The sequence below is a fragment of the Phlebotomus papatasi genome, chromosome 1 (assembly GCF_024763615.1).
Source record: "Phlebotomus papatasi isolate M1 chromosome 1, Ppap_2.1, whole genome shotgun sequence".
Lineage (NCBI taxonomy): Eukaryota > Metazoa > Arthropoda > Insecta > Diptera > Psychodidae > Phlebotomus > Phlebotomus papatasi.
In genome coordinates this window covers 7,379,531-7,395,309 of record NC_077222.1, presented here as the reverse complement: position 1 = coordinate 7,395,309, position 15,779 = coordinate 7,379,531, and the positions used below count along the sequence as shown (strand labels likewise).

Sequence of the window (15,779 nt, the reverse complement as noted above, 5' to 3'; positions counted from 1 at the left end):
ACCTCAGGCGAGTAGATTTTCTTGCAACTCTTAGTTTTGAACTCACTGATGGATTCCTGTTTGATTTTACGACAACTGCATTGTACCTGTTTTCTCATTATTTCTCTGAATAAGCTCTCGCCTTGCCTTTTTTGGAGAACTTGTTCGAGAAATTTTCGAAAAAAATAGTTTCTAATTAGATTGAGCAAAGATCGAATATCCTCTGAAAAGGAATTATTGATTCCCAAGACAATGATGGTTTAATTGCCCCTGTAGTTAGAGAAATCTGCTGCACTGATAAATTTTGCACAAGAGGGAGATTTCCAGTAGAAACTGGGCATTACTCTTCATTTTGACAATAAACAATTGCATACCACCTACAATCTTGTCGAAAATCAACGTCCCATTCATCCCCTTTCAGATGTCCCAAACATCCCCGCGTGTAGTGTTGGTATTTAAAACCTTTATGTAAAAAACAAGAGCGTATAATCTCTGAAATTTTTATAACAATATGTTACCAGATTACACTGCTACCAAATGAGATAAAAAGTTTTGATTATATATCGCTGATATAAAATACAAAGAGGAAAACTGAGACGTCAAAATATACGATTTTTATCAATTTTTAAAAAAATGTTCATAGAATTAAAACAATAAAACTGAGGACATCCATTCTTTTAGTCAAGATACATCTTAATATTGCCTATGATACAGCAATGGTTAAATCCACGGATTACTATATTCCTGGATAGTAGGTAGAGATTTTCGTGTCTCATAGTAGTGCAAACAAACCAAATAAAAGTGCACCCAGGAATGATGCGATTTGATGCTGAGGAATGAAAATGTAAGAATTAAGTAATTTTCAGTCTCGAGAATATCAAGAAGCAAGGATACGACGTCTTTATTCGTACTTTTATTCACTTTGTTTCCACTACTATGGGCCACAAAAATGTCTACCTACTATCCAGGAATATAGTAATCCGTGTTAAATCCCATTTATTTCAAAAATTACTTGAAAAAATCGCCTTGTCCCACACTACCCCTGTCCCAAACCTCCGCGGTCTCCCCTACTTTTGTAACGAGAACCTCGACAAATATTCATGATAGTTTCGCAATGTTTGATAATCATTTCGAACTTATGTCCTAGACACACTTGCGATTTAAGCCGAGACACGACTAAGTGGAAAATGATGGAAATGATGTCTAACCATTATTTCGAATATAATAACGCTAAGCCGTCTCTCGGCTAATCCTCAGGTCTGTCAAGCCCTTACACTATTTTAATGAAAGTTTGAGGATTTTTTGATTTTTCGATTATTATGTCTCCGGCACACCTTTAAGATCAGGAAAATTTCATGAAGTCGAAATTCGAAGCCCTTTCTTTCTCATATTCTTTGCATATGTCTATCTCATTCTCTTGCACTCTTCTTCTTCTTTTAAACATCACACCAAATTCAATTTTAGATCAATAGAATTTGGTATGCGAAAGAGTGAGATAGTTATATACAAAACATGTGAGAAAGGAAGGGATGCGAATTTCAACTTTATGAAATTTTCCTGATCTAAAAGGTGTGCCGGATTCATTACAGAATTATTTCAGAATTCGGTTTTATCTCTATAAGAACACATATAAGAACTATAGTCAATTTGAGAAAAATAGAAAGATCGTTGAAAATTTGAAATTTTGAAAGATACTGATATACATATAAAATCACTCAAGAGTAAAATTCAAAATTGATATATGTTTTTCTCGGAAAATTCTAGACATTATCTGTTTTATTTTCTATTTTACATGGAGTATTTGAAGGAATTTTCTCGAATAAAAACTTTGTTAGCCTAAAGAAAAGAGTTTCAAATATTGTAATTAGTTTTTCAATAGAGAAGTAACAATTTTTCTTAGATTGTATGTCGAATAAAAAAGGATAATATAGATCCAAATTTCAAGAATCTCACTCAATATATTTCTTCCTAATCTAAGGAGGAACACGTACATATAAAACAAATAAAAAATATTTGTTTTGTTGACTCTTGAGATCTAACAATTTCAACTTACTAAAAAAGACCTTTTTCCTGATAAACTCCCTATAAATTATGCGATCTTTTTTCTCCGGTTTTAGTTAAAACAAAAATTAAGAGTTTTAAAGAGTTCACGGCCAAGTAAACTGCTAAAAATCTGTTCAATTTCGTATTTATTAAGAATATAAATAGGTTATTCAAAAGTCTAATCATTTAATGGCCACAACCGTTTTCTTATTCACGAGAGCTGAAACAAAACAAAACTAAAATAATAAACAATTTGGAAAATGATTGGTATTAAACTCAAAAAAATTAGACAAATAAAAAAAGATAATAAAAAGAAGTTCGAAATGCTTGCCCAGTTTATTAAGAAAAAAACTTAATTGAAATTTATTATAAATATACGGAAATTGTATTTATTAATTGAAATAATCATTTAAAAACCATTTAAAACTTAAAAGAAACGCGATATTTTAATTTATTTGCTTATTTTCTATGTAAATTAATCAAACTCTCACTGGGAATACCACTCGAGAATTCTCTCCGGTTTTTCATGAGAAAATTTCCAATCGAAAATTTCGTGGATACCAAATAGGCGAGTTCCACACGGAGAGTTAGCTTTTCCCACAAAATCAAACTCTCACATCTGGAGGATATGGCCCGAAGGTGCAGGAGCATCAAATTAATTTCGATAAAAGACCCTAAGTACACTGAAACGACTGAAACATTGTTATTCCTTCTCTGGACAAATCAATCTCTTAATTTAAGAGACACCTGGAACAGGTCATCCCTTGAGTTCCATCGTTACTCAAGAGTGTCCAGGATGAAATTTTGAACCCAATCCATAAAACCACTTAAATGCCAAGCCAGAGACTTTTGCCTTTGGAGTGATTTCAGAGAATGTGGTTCCGGGACGCTGTCAGATCGTGCTCTTGAATTTTGTGTTGTTACCCGGTGAAAAGATGCCCTCGTTCCCCTACTTCTCTGTTCTGACCACATTTGGTGTTTTCTGTGCCCTCTTTGCCATAATCCTCCAGGGCTTCTTTGCCTCTCAGGATCTCAAGAGAATCACCGAAATTCTCACCAATCTCCTCATCCTCGAGAATCTCGATGTTGTATCCCAGCGCGTGGCTGTTGGATATGGGTCCTGCAAGGATCTCTATGTCCCAGGTACGCAATTCCTCAATTACACCATCGGTCAGTGCCGGGAAGAGTGCATGGGAGGAGAAATCTTCAGCCGGCGAGATTTATTCGAGAACTTTGGGTATTTCTTTCAGCGCGGAGCCGCAGCTGAGTAAGATTGATCTTAATTGAATTTATTGAGTCAGCTCTGATTGATTCTATTGATATTGCCTTGCAGACGCTACACATCCAACAAATCGCTCTTCGATGAGCTCATTAGAGGGGCCAGTGAGAACAACTTGGACACAAAATGGTCCCTGGGAGGGAATGCACCAGTAATGGCCAAGAGATTTCACCTGGAAGGTGCTCAGGTATGCAATAATATTCGTAGAATTTTTACCAGATTCATATTTTTTGTTTATTTTAATTTTTTTTGTTTAAAAAAGTGGCTTTTCTGCGAATAAATATATATCAAATTCCAATTCGCGATAATATTTATTTGATTAATGAGCAAATTCTTTTATACGGCTCTTCCATTTGGTGTGGACTGTGGACCAATTTTAAATAAATTATTTATTTAAAAATATAAGCAATATAGCGCGGAAGTGGCAGGGAAGGCTGTTGACTCCCTCCCTAAACGATATTCAAAATAAAATTAAGAGAAAAAGCATAACACTAAAAATAATTCAAGAACACTAGAAAAGTATCTTTACTGACTTGAAAAGTCTTGATGAATCCTATGAGCTTTTCAAAAAGCTCAAAATAATTCAATTTGGATTAAAAATTAATTTATCGTGATTTTTTTTAAGAAGCGTTGCACAAAATCTGATATTAAAAAAAATCAAAATTCTTTTTCTGAGACGGCTTTTGAGAAGCTTTTGATCAATTTTTCTCAAAGAAAGCTGCAGTGCTGTCTTGAAAGAACTTTTAGGGAATTTTCCAAACAAAAAAATTTGTGCAAAAATAATCAAAATCGATGCGGTATTTTTTTGTTAATTTTTGAAAGAAATTTTACAGAAAAAAAATTAAAACTCTAAAGAGAAAATTCCGTTTAAATTCTGATTGATTTTTCAGCCTTTTCTTTAAGAAAAATGCGCTTGATTCCTTTAAGGAAGCTTTCAACTTACGAAATCTACAAGATCAATCAAGATTAACTTTTGAATTAGGATTTATAATAAATTCAAGCCTCTTTTGTTAATCTTTTCAGTTAAACCAGAGAAAACCTAACGGCGTTATCACACTTGCACATCAAAATTTTAATGTGATTTACATTAATTCTCGCTTGTGAGCGTCCATATGTGTTATTTGTGTCTTTGAGTCACTTAATATTTGGGGTTTTTCTATTTATTGATAAAGAAGTGGACTTGGCCTGCAAAAATATGTTTAAATTTACCTAAAGCATAAATATTTTTCACATTAAAAAATTAAAGAGAAAATCACATTATTTTTTCGCATTAATGCTATAAATTAATTTATATCAAATTTTGCGGGCCAAGTCTACCTTTTTATCAACAAATAGATCAAATTTTGAATATAAAATGATTCAAACACACAAATTACATATTTGGACTCTCACCAGCGACAATGAATGTGAATCATATTAATATTTTAATGTGCAAGTGTGATAACACAGTTAGGGAATCTTTCAAGCTTTAAACATCTTGTCCAAAAATAATTAAAATCGGTGTAGTATTTTTTTTTTGTTAATTTTTGAAAGAAATTTTGCAGTAAAAACTTTTAAAACTCTAAATACAAAATTCCATTTTAATTTTTATAGGTTTTCCAACTTTTTCTTTAAGAAAAATATTCTTGATTCCTTTAAGCAAGCTTTCTGCTTACGCAATTCACAAGATCCATCAAGATCAAATTTTGAAGTAGGTTTTATTATAAATTCAAGCTACTTTTGATAATGTTTTCGGTTAGACTAGATAAAACCTAATACTAACTTTTTAAAAACTAATAAAAAGTTTAACTGCTATCCAAAGTACTTAAAACCAAAATCGGATTTATGGCGATTTTTAAAGAAAAGGTCTTTTTAATCTTCCTTTCTATCCAATAAAAGCTCTTCAGATCAATAAGAACGTTTTTATACCTTTGTCTAAATTCGTCAAAATCTTTAAAATCTGAGCAAAAATGGATCATAGAATAGAATTTACTCGAAAAAAATTTCCTTAATTTGTTTTCTAAAGATTTAAGATTCTAAAATCAGTTTTTTAAAACTTGCTTTTTAAATTTAGTTTTTTTTATATGAGTTTTCAAAAAAAATTTTTTGACAATTAATTAATTAACTTTTAACAATTAATGATACTTTTCTGAAGTACAGTGCCCGCTTTGTTATTCAGATGATTGGGGGACAGTATGAGAGATGTCCGCTTCGTTATCCGGATGGATTTTTTGAATTTGTTAAACGTCTCGAAAATATAATACAAGTCTTTTTTTGTAGAATTAGAATAAAAGTTTTAAAGAAGATTAAAAAGACATAATTAGAGAATTCTATGCTATTATACTTCATTTATTAAACAAAAATATAACGGGATAATTCATTTCCATTACTGAACACACATGCATACATAACCTCAAAATTATTTTAAATGTAACCGTCGGTATCTTGTCCGGATTACTCTGATCCAGATTAGACCGTGGGCACTGTATTTACCAAATTATAAAGATATCAATTTTTGAATTAATTTTGTTTTCTTAATGTTCCAAAGATATTCTTTTAAGGTTAAGTTATTTTTAACCTCAAAAACTGAACAATATTTTGAAAACGATTTTCTCTAAATTTACTTTTGAGGTTAATTTTGACAAATTTAGACACATAATTTAGCATTTAAGTGCGTTTTAACTAAATCAATCCAACTCAATAATTTGGATAATTCTAACCCAAAAAATTTAAAAGGTTAACTAATTTTCAATTCTGGGATTAAGGTAATCAATAGGCTCCATTCTTTTATTGAGTCTGTAACTGAATTCAAAATGTTTTACGTTGTGTTAGATATAATCTTAAAAATTTAATAGAAAAATCTTAAAAAGTTCTGTTGAATCTAACCTCAAAAATCGAGCAATATTTTGTAAGTTGTTTTTGTAAATTTACTTTTTAATACAGTTGATTTTGAACATTTTGAGTTAATAATTTCGTGTTTAACTATGATTTTTACTAAATCTAAATCGAAATCAACAACTCGAAAAATTCTAACCTCGACAACAATGTAAGGGGACGTGTTAAATCAATTTTAAATACAAGATAACTTTTACAACTACTAATAAAATAAATTATATTGTTTTATTTGTCTTTAAATTAATATTATTGGAAAATAATTTTTTAATTGCTTTAGAATATCAGATCATCTAGGGAAAATATTTGGGGTTAGGTTAAACATAACCACAATTTCCAAAGTTAACCTGTTTTTAAATAAGTGAATTAGGCCCTTGATTTTCTGCCTCTTCTATAATGCTCACCCTGAAAAACCATTTTATTTAATTTAGCAGGAGTACTAAAATTCCTGACAGTCTGGAAAAATATAATTTTAATTCCAAATTTATTGAACAAGTTAATGGTTTTAAATTTCCCTAATTTACCGCAATTTTTTAGGTTCTTTTAGCTGCCCAAATGTCGAGTGATCTTAGGAAATCAATTCCCAAGGAGATTCTCCTATCTCTCTCGTCATCTATCGAACAAGATGATATTCATCTGATCCTGGAATACAGATCAGGCGAGAAATGGGGCCCTCTTCGGGCGCCCCGTGCCAATCGTTTCATCCTCCACAATGACCAGAACAACCCAACGCTGAGTGTTCTGGAGTCTCTGGATCCCCTCCTGGATGACTTCAAGCCGCGTTTATTCGTTGTCAGTGGGCTCCAAATGATGGATAACTATCCCTTTGCAAATGGTGTAAGAGCAAAGCGCTTAGCCAAAGTCAGGAAGCAAGTAGCATCCCTGCCCAATGAGACTCTTGTGCACTTCGAGATGGCCAGTTACGTGGAAATTGAGCTGATCGATCAGCTCCTAAAATACGTAATTCCTTATTGCGACTCTGTGGGGATGAATGAGCAAGAACTGGAGAATCTCCAGCGATTCCTGTCCACGAGAACAGTGAGTCTTGCCGCAGATTCTAATCCCCGAGTAGCCAAAACTCTTCGGCAAATGAGAGAAGTTTTCAGCGCAATTAGAACGCTTCCCGTTAATGATCCCCATAGGCGAGAACTGACCAGGATTCATGTGCATACCCTGGCTTATCAGGCCATCCTCATAGCCAATGCTTCAGAGTGGAAGAACCCTATCAACGCAGTGGCAAAAGCTGCCCTAACTGCCCATCGACATGTCTGTGGAACAAGCCACATCAATCCTGACTTGGCATCGCTAATCCTGGATGATAGTTTTGCCACAACAATGACCCCTAATGAACCAGGAAGTCGCAGAATAAAGATACACTCAACAGAACCAGTTTCCTGCTGGAAAGAGGAAATCTCTGGGACTGAGGTCAAGATCTGCGTGGCTCCTGTGCTCGTTTGCAAGAGCGCCAGGCAAACAGCCGGTGCCGGAGATAATATCTCAGCTGCTGGACTGATCCTACAAATCTAGGTATACTAAAGCATTTGAGAACGAAGACTTTATCACAGGACTGTAGAGAGGGTGCTTTGATGCTTAATACTAAGATTCTTAAGTTTCTACTCAATATACAACGTTTTTAGTGCCTCATTCTAGCTTTTGGAATTTATTATATTCATTCCTGTTACGCATTTATTAATTTTCCTTTTTGAAGGATTGAATTATTAATATTAGAAAAAAAAATGTGATTTTATTTGAATTTGTAAAAGACGATTAAATTAGTAATAAACTGATTATAATTAAAAATTGATTTTAAAAGACAAAAATTAAAGATTTATAAACGATCAGTGCCAATTGGCAGCTTAGAACTTGGAGAGTGTTCATCTATCAGACGAACACTCAATTGTTCTACTTTTGAATTGAAAATATTGCTACCATATCGTTCATTTGAGTATGTCTAGCTCGCAAGAATTATAGCGTTAGGGCGAAAAATAAATTGCAGAATTTTCGCGCTTACTTCCATGGAGTCTTGGTCGGAAAGATATCAGAAAATATACTCGGAATATTCATAGGAAATTTTGAATCAATATCCAGGGAATGCTCTCAGATATATTGCAAGGAAATCCCTCGGACTTTTTTTCCAGGAAATCCACGCGAAAAAAAGCTGATAACTCCGCAGAATTTCAAGCGGAATATTAGCGTTTATTTCTCGCGGAAAAATAGAAGATAAATTCCAGGGAATTTTCTGTTACTGTGAAACTTTGCGGCCGATCGGCTACAGGATTTTTTTAACCTTAAATTTTTAAGGTTAGACCTAACATAACCTTAAACTTTTAGAATTGTTTGTCTAAATCTGAGTAGTTCTAATAACTCAAATTATTTTAAATATGTAATGTTAATGCGGAGAAAAAAAATCATAAAACTGTTCTAAAGTTCTAAAAATCGCAATATAAATATAAGATCTAAAGTGCAAGTTTTTAAATAAGTTTTCAAACTGTAAAGGACGTTTTTTTTTAAAGTTATTTGTGACATTTACGAGGGCATTTAACCTATAAATCAGAGATGTGCAAGAAACCGTTGAAACCGAATTAACGTCAAATGAAACATGTACGTCAATGGTCAAAACGGTACTATAACAAACTTATTTTGACGTTAATTCGGTTTCAACGGTTTCTTGCACATCTTTACTATAAATACTGTTTACGAAATTGTATAAATGACTGGCTTTCTTTAAAAAGACATAAAAGGTTAAGTTGAAAAGTGAGGTTTTGTTGCAAGTAACCAAGTAACATAACCTAATAATACATTTTTTTTTACAACCAACAGCCCACAAAAAAATGTTTATAAATTTCTTGCATTTTAATAATACTGAGTAGTTCGAATTCATTATCATGAGGATTGTGAGTTTTTTTTTCCAAACCAAGATCCGGCGTTCTTGGTTATGTTACAATATCCGGAAAGTATTAAAAAAAAAAATTGTAACAAACATCATTGCAAATAACTTCTTCCGTCAGAATAGGCTAGACTTTCTAAGTTATGCCATGATCATGAAAGATCGTTTCTTCAAATAAAAATAAGGTAAAACCTTCAGAGTTTATCTTATTTTTAGGTTAAATACAACCTCACTATTTAGCGTAACTTTTTTTGTCTGTTTATGAAACTTATCACCTAGCGTAATACTTTGTCTTTCTCAAAGTACTCACATTAGTCTATCCTTCAAAAGGTTTATGTACAAGACAAACCTGATGCCGAAAATTATAAGCCGACCGCTCGTATTATGCAATATCTTCGGTTCGGAAAACGATATTTAAATTATTTAACTTTATTTTTTAATAATAAATTAGTGTTTTTGAAAAACGGATTCTAAATCGGTTTAAAAATCCGGTTTTTATGGTTTATCTTGATATCTGGATATGCAATTTTGATCATTTTATGTTCATGTTGTAGCGCTGCTTAAGTAGACCAATTTAAAAAAAAAATCAAAATTGCTCCATTATTTTTCGAGATAGTTTTAGTTTAAGGACTGAAATAAAAAAAAAATACTACCAGCGTCAAGCGGGAAAAAGGAAGAATTATATAGCAGTGCAGCATCTGTTTTTGCGGGTCGTGAAGATTTTTGCCAATTTTCGCAAGTCACGAAATTTTTCGCAGATTTTTGCGGACCGCAGTTTCGCGGATTCTCGTGAATTGAAAAGTTTTTCGCGGACCACAAAATTTTTCGCAGGTTTTTACAGGTCGCGAATTCTTTTGCGGTCTACAAATTTTTTCGCGAATTTTCGCAAACTGTGAAATCTTTTGCAGATTTTCGTAGGTGACGAAATTTTTGCGGATTTTCGCGGTGCATAATTTTTTCCCAGATTTTCCGGGGCACGAAATTTTCGCGGATTTTTGGGGCCACGAAATTTTTCGCGGATTTTTGAGGGTCATAATTTTTTCGAATCTTCGGAGACCACGGAATTTTTCGCGGATTTTCGCGGTGCATAATTTTTTCCCAGATTTTCCGAGGCACGAAATTTTCACGGATTTTTGGGGACACGAAATTTTAGCGGATTTTTGTGGCCACGAAATTTTTGGCGGATTTTCGTGAGTTGCAACATTTTTCATATATTTTTACAAGCCGCGAATTCTCGGGCTACGATTTTTTTCGCAGATATACGCAAACTGAGAAATCTTTTGCAGTTTTTTGTGGGTCGCGAAATTTTTCACGGATTTTCGGGGTCACGAAATTTTTGCGGATTTTCGCGGAGCATGATTTTTTCCCAGATTTTCCGGGGCATGAAATTTTCGTGGATTTTTGGGGACACGAAATTTTTGCGGATTTTTGGGGCCACGAAATTTTTGGCGGATTTTCGTGAATTGCAACATTTTTCACGGACTACAAAATTTTTCGTAGATTTTCACGAGCCGAAAATTCTTTCTAGGGCTACGATATTTTTTCGCGAATATACAAAAAAAACCGCAAATCTTTTGCAGTTTTTTGTGGGTCGCGAAATTTTTCGCGAATTTTTCCGGGACATAATTTTTTTCGGATTTTCGGAGACCACGGAATTTTTCCCGGATTTTCGGGGCCACGAAATTTTTCGCGGAGTTTCGTGAGTTGTTTAAATTTTTCACAGATCTTGACGAACCGTAAATTGTTTCGCGGATTTTCTCGAGCCATAATTTTTTTCGGATTTTCGGAGACCACGGAATTTTTCCCGGATTTTCGGGGACACGGAATTTTTCGTGGATTCTCGTGAGTTGCGAAATTTTTCACAGATCTTCGCAAGCTCACTATTTTTGGTTTTTCAAAATTATCATAAATGTCTGCAGGTAGTTTGATGCTTTTATAGGATCCAAACTTGAGCATTTTATCAGTGATAAGTTCAGAAATAATCGACTTAAAACATTTTCAGATACTTTTGTATAATTTGAGGACTCTTAAGTCGATTTTCATGAAAACTTCGAATGATAGAGGCCTTGCCTTATACTTTTCTTTTCGAGCTTGCCACAAACCGAATTTGCAACGATGAAATCATACTTTATAAGCCAATCTAGACTTATCAGTGACTTTTATTTTAAATAAATCATTCCTGCTCTAGATTTTAAATGTAAGACTTTCCCAAATGTAATAATATGTAATATGTAATAATACCTGGTGAGTACTGCTTGTCAGTCTGCAGAGAAAAGATCGTTTAACACGACAAAAGACTACACAGCCTGAGAAAAAGCATTTCCGCCGTTTGGCTTTGGAGGCTGGTCGTCAACGCTAAGACGGCGGCGGACGCTTGGTATGGGGGGCTAATGTAAAGGCACATGTTGGTAATAAAAATACATACATAATATGTAGTGATATTGCCAAAATTGTTAATAAGCCTGATTCTCTAATTTGGTAAAGAGGTTAATCCAGATTTTTAGGTTATGTGTGACCTATACAACAAAATGTAGAGATTTAATTTATTCTGAAGTTTTCTTAAATAATTCAAAAATCTGCAATCGTATTTTACATTATCCAACTAAAATACTGCAAAAATATTTTAAAAACACTTTTCAAAGATTTTGAGGTTAGAATTTAATTCATTTAATTTTAAAAATCTTTACGAGTAATTTTTCTTATTTTTGGTTAAATTTTTTGATCATACATACTTTCTTCTTGATCGCAGTAAGAAATTCCGTCACTGAGATTTTTGAGGTTAGGTTTAACATAACCTAAGTTTTTTTGAATTAATCTTTAACAAAGTAAGAGAATGAGGTTAAATGCCTTCGATACGAAGAAGGATGAAACTCTACAGTCCTGCTAGTCGTGCAAGGAAGTTGAAAAGAATATTTGAATGATTTTTAGTGATATTTGAAAAAAATTGTAATAGAGATTTTCACATGTTTTTTAATCACGAACATTTACATCAATAAAATACAGTTTTTTCCGCACAATTGCATCTACTTAATGGCTGGAGGAAGAAGAACAAGAGAGGAAGGGAAAGAGTTAGCTAGAGTCCTGGCATGACATAGGCAATGTTATCGAGAGTATTGTGAAGGGTGTCTTTGATGCCATCGAGGCGATCACTGATGCCTGGAATGTGAACTGTGAGACACATGAGGGGCCCCAGGGAGCACAGAAGGCTGTCCAGGAGAACAGATAGACTTCCTGATACGGCAATTTGTCCCTCGTGCTCCTTCAGACGCTGCCCAATAATTGTGAGATTGTCGCCCAGCAATTTGAGGTGCGCCGCCACATCCAGGGGATGCGATGTATTGACCCGGTAGACTTGGGGTGATGAGATGGACTTGATGAGGGTGGTGAGGGGTGGACTCTTGTCCGTATCACTGTCCTTGGGTGGTTTAGTGAGGGTTTTGGCAGCTGTGGCTCCCTTATGGGTTGCTGGGGAGTTTTTATTGAGGAATTTAGAGTTGGCTCTTTTCAATCCCAACACACTTTTGTCTGGCTTAGCTCCCTTGGCTGCCAGTCTCTTTGCCTTCCGGCGCCAGTTGAATTTCACATTGCTCGGCACATTGGCCCACATCTCGCCCAGACGACGCGATATTGTGGCAAAATCAAGTGCCGGATGTGAATACAACAATTCCTGACGCACATCTTTGGCCCATAACATGTAAGCTGTGTATCGGGACTTACCTTTGTCCTTTCGCTGTGCCTTTGTTAACACCAATCGCCCATCCTTCATCACTTTCTTCTTCGTTGACTTTTCCGTGATGTAGATACTCTTCGACGGGGCACTATCCTGATAATTCTCCGACATTTCATACGATCTCTCCATCTCCATATCCTCTTTGCCTGCACTTCCACTCTCTGGAACTTCCATCTCTTGGTCCAGCATCTCATTCTTAATGGCGGGAAAGGCCTGAGCCATTGGACTGTCCGCCGGCTCGGCCTTGTGCACTGAGTGGGGTGTTTTGGATGATTTATGCGACGATGTCCTCTTTGTCCGACTATCTAGGTCGTCCGGAGACTGAAAATCCACCAATTTGCTGGACTTTTTGAGCAGTCGCCCGGAACGCGACATTGAAACACCATCTGAAAAACCCAAGCATATTTAGTTTTTCCAGTAAATTCTCATGTCTGGATTATCCAGTAGACTCCCTACCTTGTTTACTCGGTGTATTTTCCATTTCACATGCGGAAATGCCACTTATTTTATGAAAATTTTCACCAGAAAACAAAAACAAATCTGACAACGCAATCAAACATAACCCCTTTTTTCTGTGTTTGTTTTTTCGCCGCAGTTCGCCGTTGATTTTGGCGCCTTCTTCACGATTCGCGCCAAAAATCTGGTGAGGAATTTTATAATTTTTTTTCTATTTTTTTTTTATTATTTTAAATTTCTTTTAAGACCACAAATTAACAAGGTCATAGATAAAAAACTTTATTCATATTTTTTTTTTTACAAAAAGAAGTAACAAACAGATTAATCAATCCTTATTCAAAATAAAAAATAAAAATAATTTAAAAAAAAAATTGTATATGTTAGGGATTTAAGGTTTTTCTAAAATACTTTAACTCTTTTAAATCTTTTAATTTAGAAAGTTAAAATTTATATATCCATTTTTACCAAGTGAAAACCTTTTTCTTGACTTTTGTTTGACTGAATTTCTCACAGAGAGAGAGAGGATCCAGTAAAGATAGTTTAACTTCCTGCGAAAAAATTAAAGAAATTTTGTATTTGGCTAGGGTAGGGTAGGGTAGGGTGGGTAAGTCCTTTTAGCCATGTAAGTTCTCTTGGCTACAACAAATAAACAACATCAATTCACCTGTTTATTAATATTTTATTTTATTTTAATAGAGAAGAGTCGGGCAGTTCATGCAGTTAAACTTTGTTAAAAAATGATTTAGTAAACGAAGCCATATTCATATTAAACCCCGATAGTTTCTCTTGGTAGGGGAGACAGGGGTAGATTTAGCCAGCAAATGAAGCTTTTTTTTCGCGCATGATTTGTGAAAAAATGATAAGGTTTGTCTAATGTTTTTATGTTTCATTAGTAGCATTAGGATATTGGTTGTATGAAACAGTGTAGTCCAAAGTTCTAAAATCCTTGAGTTTTTCTAGATAGATATAGCCACTTTTGGGGTGCTAATTGCCACCAGTTTCCCAGACGAAATTTTAAACTGGAGATACCAAATATTGTTTCGCTTGATACACTGAAGCGCACTGATGCTTAATATGTCATTTAAACCTAAAGAAAAAGGCTTTAGCCGACTTTTTTATGACATTTTTGTAATTGTGGTAAAATTGATGAAAATATCCTGAAAAAATCTATTTCATAAATTTTTCACCCGAATGGAAATATTGCTTGGAATAGCAATAGTACTTTATCATCTAACAATTATTATCCATGTATTAGTGAAAAATCATTGATAGTTTTATCGTGCCACGGAAGAGTGGCTACAACTGCCCCGAGGGCTGTTTCAGTGTTTATCATCTTATATAAAAAAGTGGATAATTATTATCCAAGTGAAAAATATTTTCAATTAGGTTTATTAAACCAGAAACGAGGTAAAACTATGAAATCTTGACTAGAAACTAAGAAAACCAAATGCTGGTACAAAAACTGTAACATCAAAATTACAATTTTATACCCATTTTATAAAAATGCTTCTAAATTGTAGGATAACTGGATCAGACTTATAAAAATTAAGTGAAAAAAGGTTGACTTGCTATGATTCGTCGACCGGTAGAATTGAGGAACAATTTATTTGAAATGCACTTTCAATTTTAATACATAAAATTAATCTTTAACTTATGGCATCTACACACTAGAAAAATTTATGTCCATATTGAAGAGTTTTTTCTACACAAGCGCAGGGAATTTGTTTCAATATGGACATAAATTTCTCTAGTGCGTAGAGGCCATTAGTCATGGAACTAAAATTTTTGCACAAGTAATAAAGATTAAGTCCTCAATTTACGATTAGACTCAAAATTTGAATTCTCAAGCAATCTGTAAGGGTGTTAATTGAATTAATTCCTTAAGAAAAAAAGTCAAGAATATCAAAAAGTATGCCATAATATAGTGAAAAATTGCGAATTTTTATTTAAGAAATACAAGAAATACCTTAACCCTTTAACGGTTAAAGTTCTAAAACAATGTTTCCTAGAATAATTATGATCCAATAAAGTCGAAAAAACCATCCATTCTGAATTATCTTTTTTAGTTTAGGCGCTATGTGGAAAATATAAAAATTTTTTGAAGCTCTTTTTGCTTCTAAAATTCACATTTTTAGTTTTTTCAATGTTTTTTAAATAAAATATACAAAGTAGAATGACATATCTTTCAGTAAAAAATAAATTTATTATAGTCAGATAACTTTAAATCGGTATTTTTATGGAAATTGGAAATGAGTTTTTTTGCACAAATATTTTTTGTTGCTTTTTCTCTGACCTGTCACACAAAACTGGGAATAGCAACAAAACGAAGAGTCAAAATGAGTTCAAACTTTCAAGAGATGTTTATAAAGACTATTACCGAGGACACTATAGCACTTTTAAATAAATAAAACCTTTATTGTCGCTGTAAATGTGATTCTTGTGAAGACCGCCTGGCGGCGGTCTTACCCGTTAGAGGGTTAACGCTCCGTCTTTTTATGATTTTTCAGTGTTTTATGGTCAATTTCTATGATATT

General features: G+C 33.7%; 2 protein-coding genes across 2 annotated transcripts; one reads left to right on the top strand and one right to left on the bottom strand.

Annotated features, from left to right (window-relative positions):
• Positions 1–2,875: 2,875 nt before the first annotated feature.
• LOC129798656 (ADP-dependent glucokinase) lies at positions 2,876–7,976 on the top strand. Its single transcript, XM_055841921.1, has 3 exons — positions 2,876–3,289; positions 3,356–3,488; positions 6,710–7,976. The coding sequence occupies exons 1-3, from the start codon at positions 2,958–2,960 to the stop codon at positions 7,697–7,699; spliced, it is 1,455 nt and encodes a 484-aa protein (XP_055697896.1). The 5' UTR covers positions 2,876–2,957; the 3' UTR covers positions 7,700–7,976.
• A 4,033-nt stretch (positions 7,977–12,009) lies between these two features.
• On the bottom strand, positions 12,010–13,362 carry LOC129798659 (HMG box-containing protein 4). Its single transcript, XM_055841924.1, has 2 exons — positions 13,246–13,362; positions 12,010–13,175 (listed from the first exon to the last, which is right to left on the bottom strand). Exons 1-2 carry the CDS (start codon positions 13,268–13,270, stop codon positions 12,133–12,135), a joined length of 1,068 nt encoding a protein of 355 aa, XP_055697899.1. The 5' UTR covers positions 13,271–13,362; the 3' UTR covers positions 12,010–12,132.
• Between the last annotated feature and the right edge of the window lie 2,417 nt (positions 13,363–15,779).

Coding starts and splice junctions, on each gene's coding strand:
- LOC129798656 (XM_055841921.1), top strand. CDS start 2,958: ATGCCCTCGTTCCCCTACTTCTCTGTTCTGACCACATTTGGTGTTTTC. Junction 3,290..3,355: donor CAGCGCGGAGCCGCAGCTGA/GTAAGATTGATC, acceptor ATTGCCTTGCAG/ACGCTACACATCCAACAAAT. Junction 3,489..6,709: donor TTCACCTGGAAGGTGCTCAG/GTATGCAATAAT, acceptor GCAATTTTTTAG/GTTCTTTTAGCTGCCCAAAT.
- LOC129798659 (XM_055841924.1), bottom strand. CDS start 13,270: ATGGAAAATACACCGAGTAAACAAG. Junction 13,176..13,245: donor AAATACACCGAGTAAACAAG/GTAGGGAGTCTA, acceptor TGGGTTTTTCAG/ATGGTGTTTCAATGTCGCGT.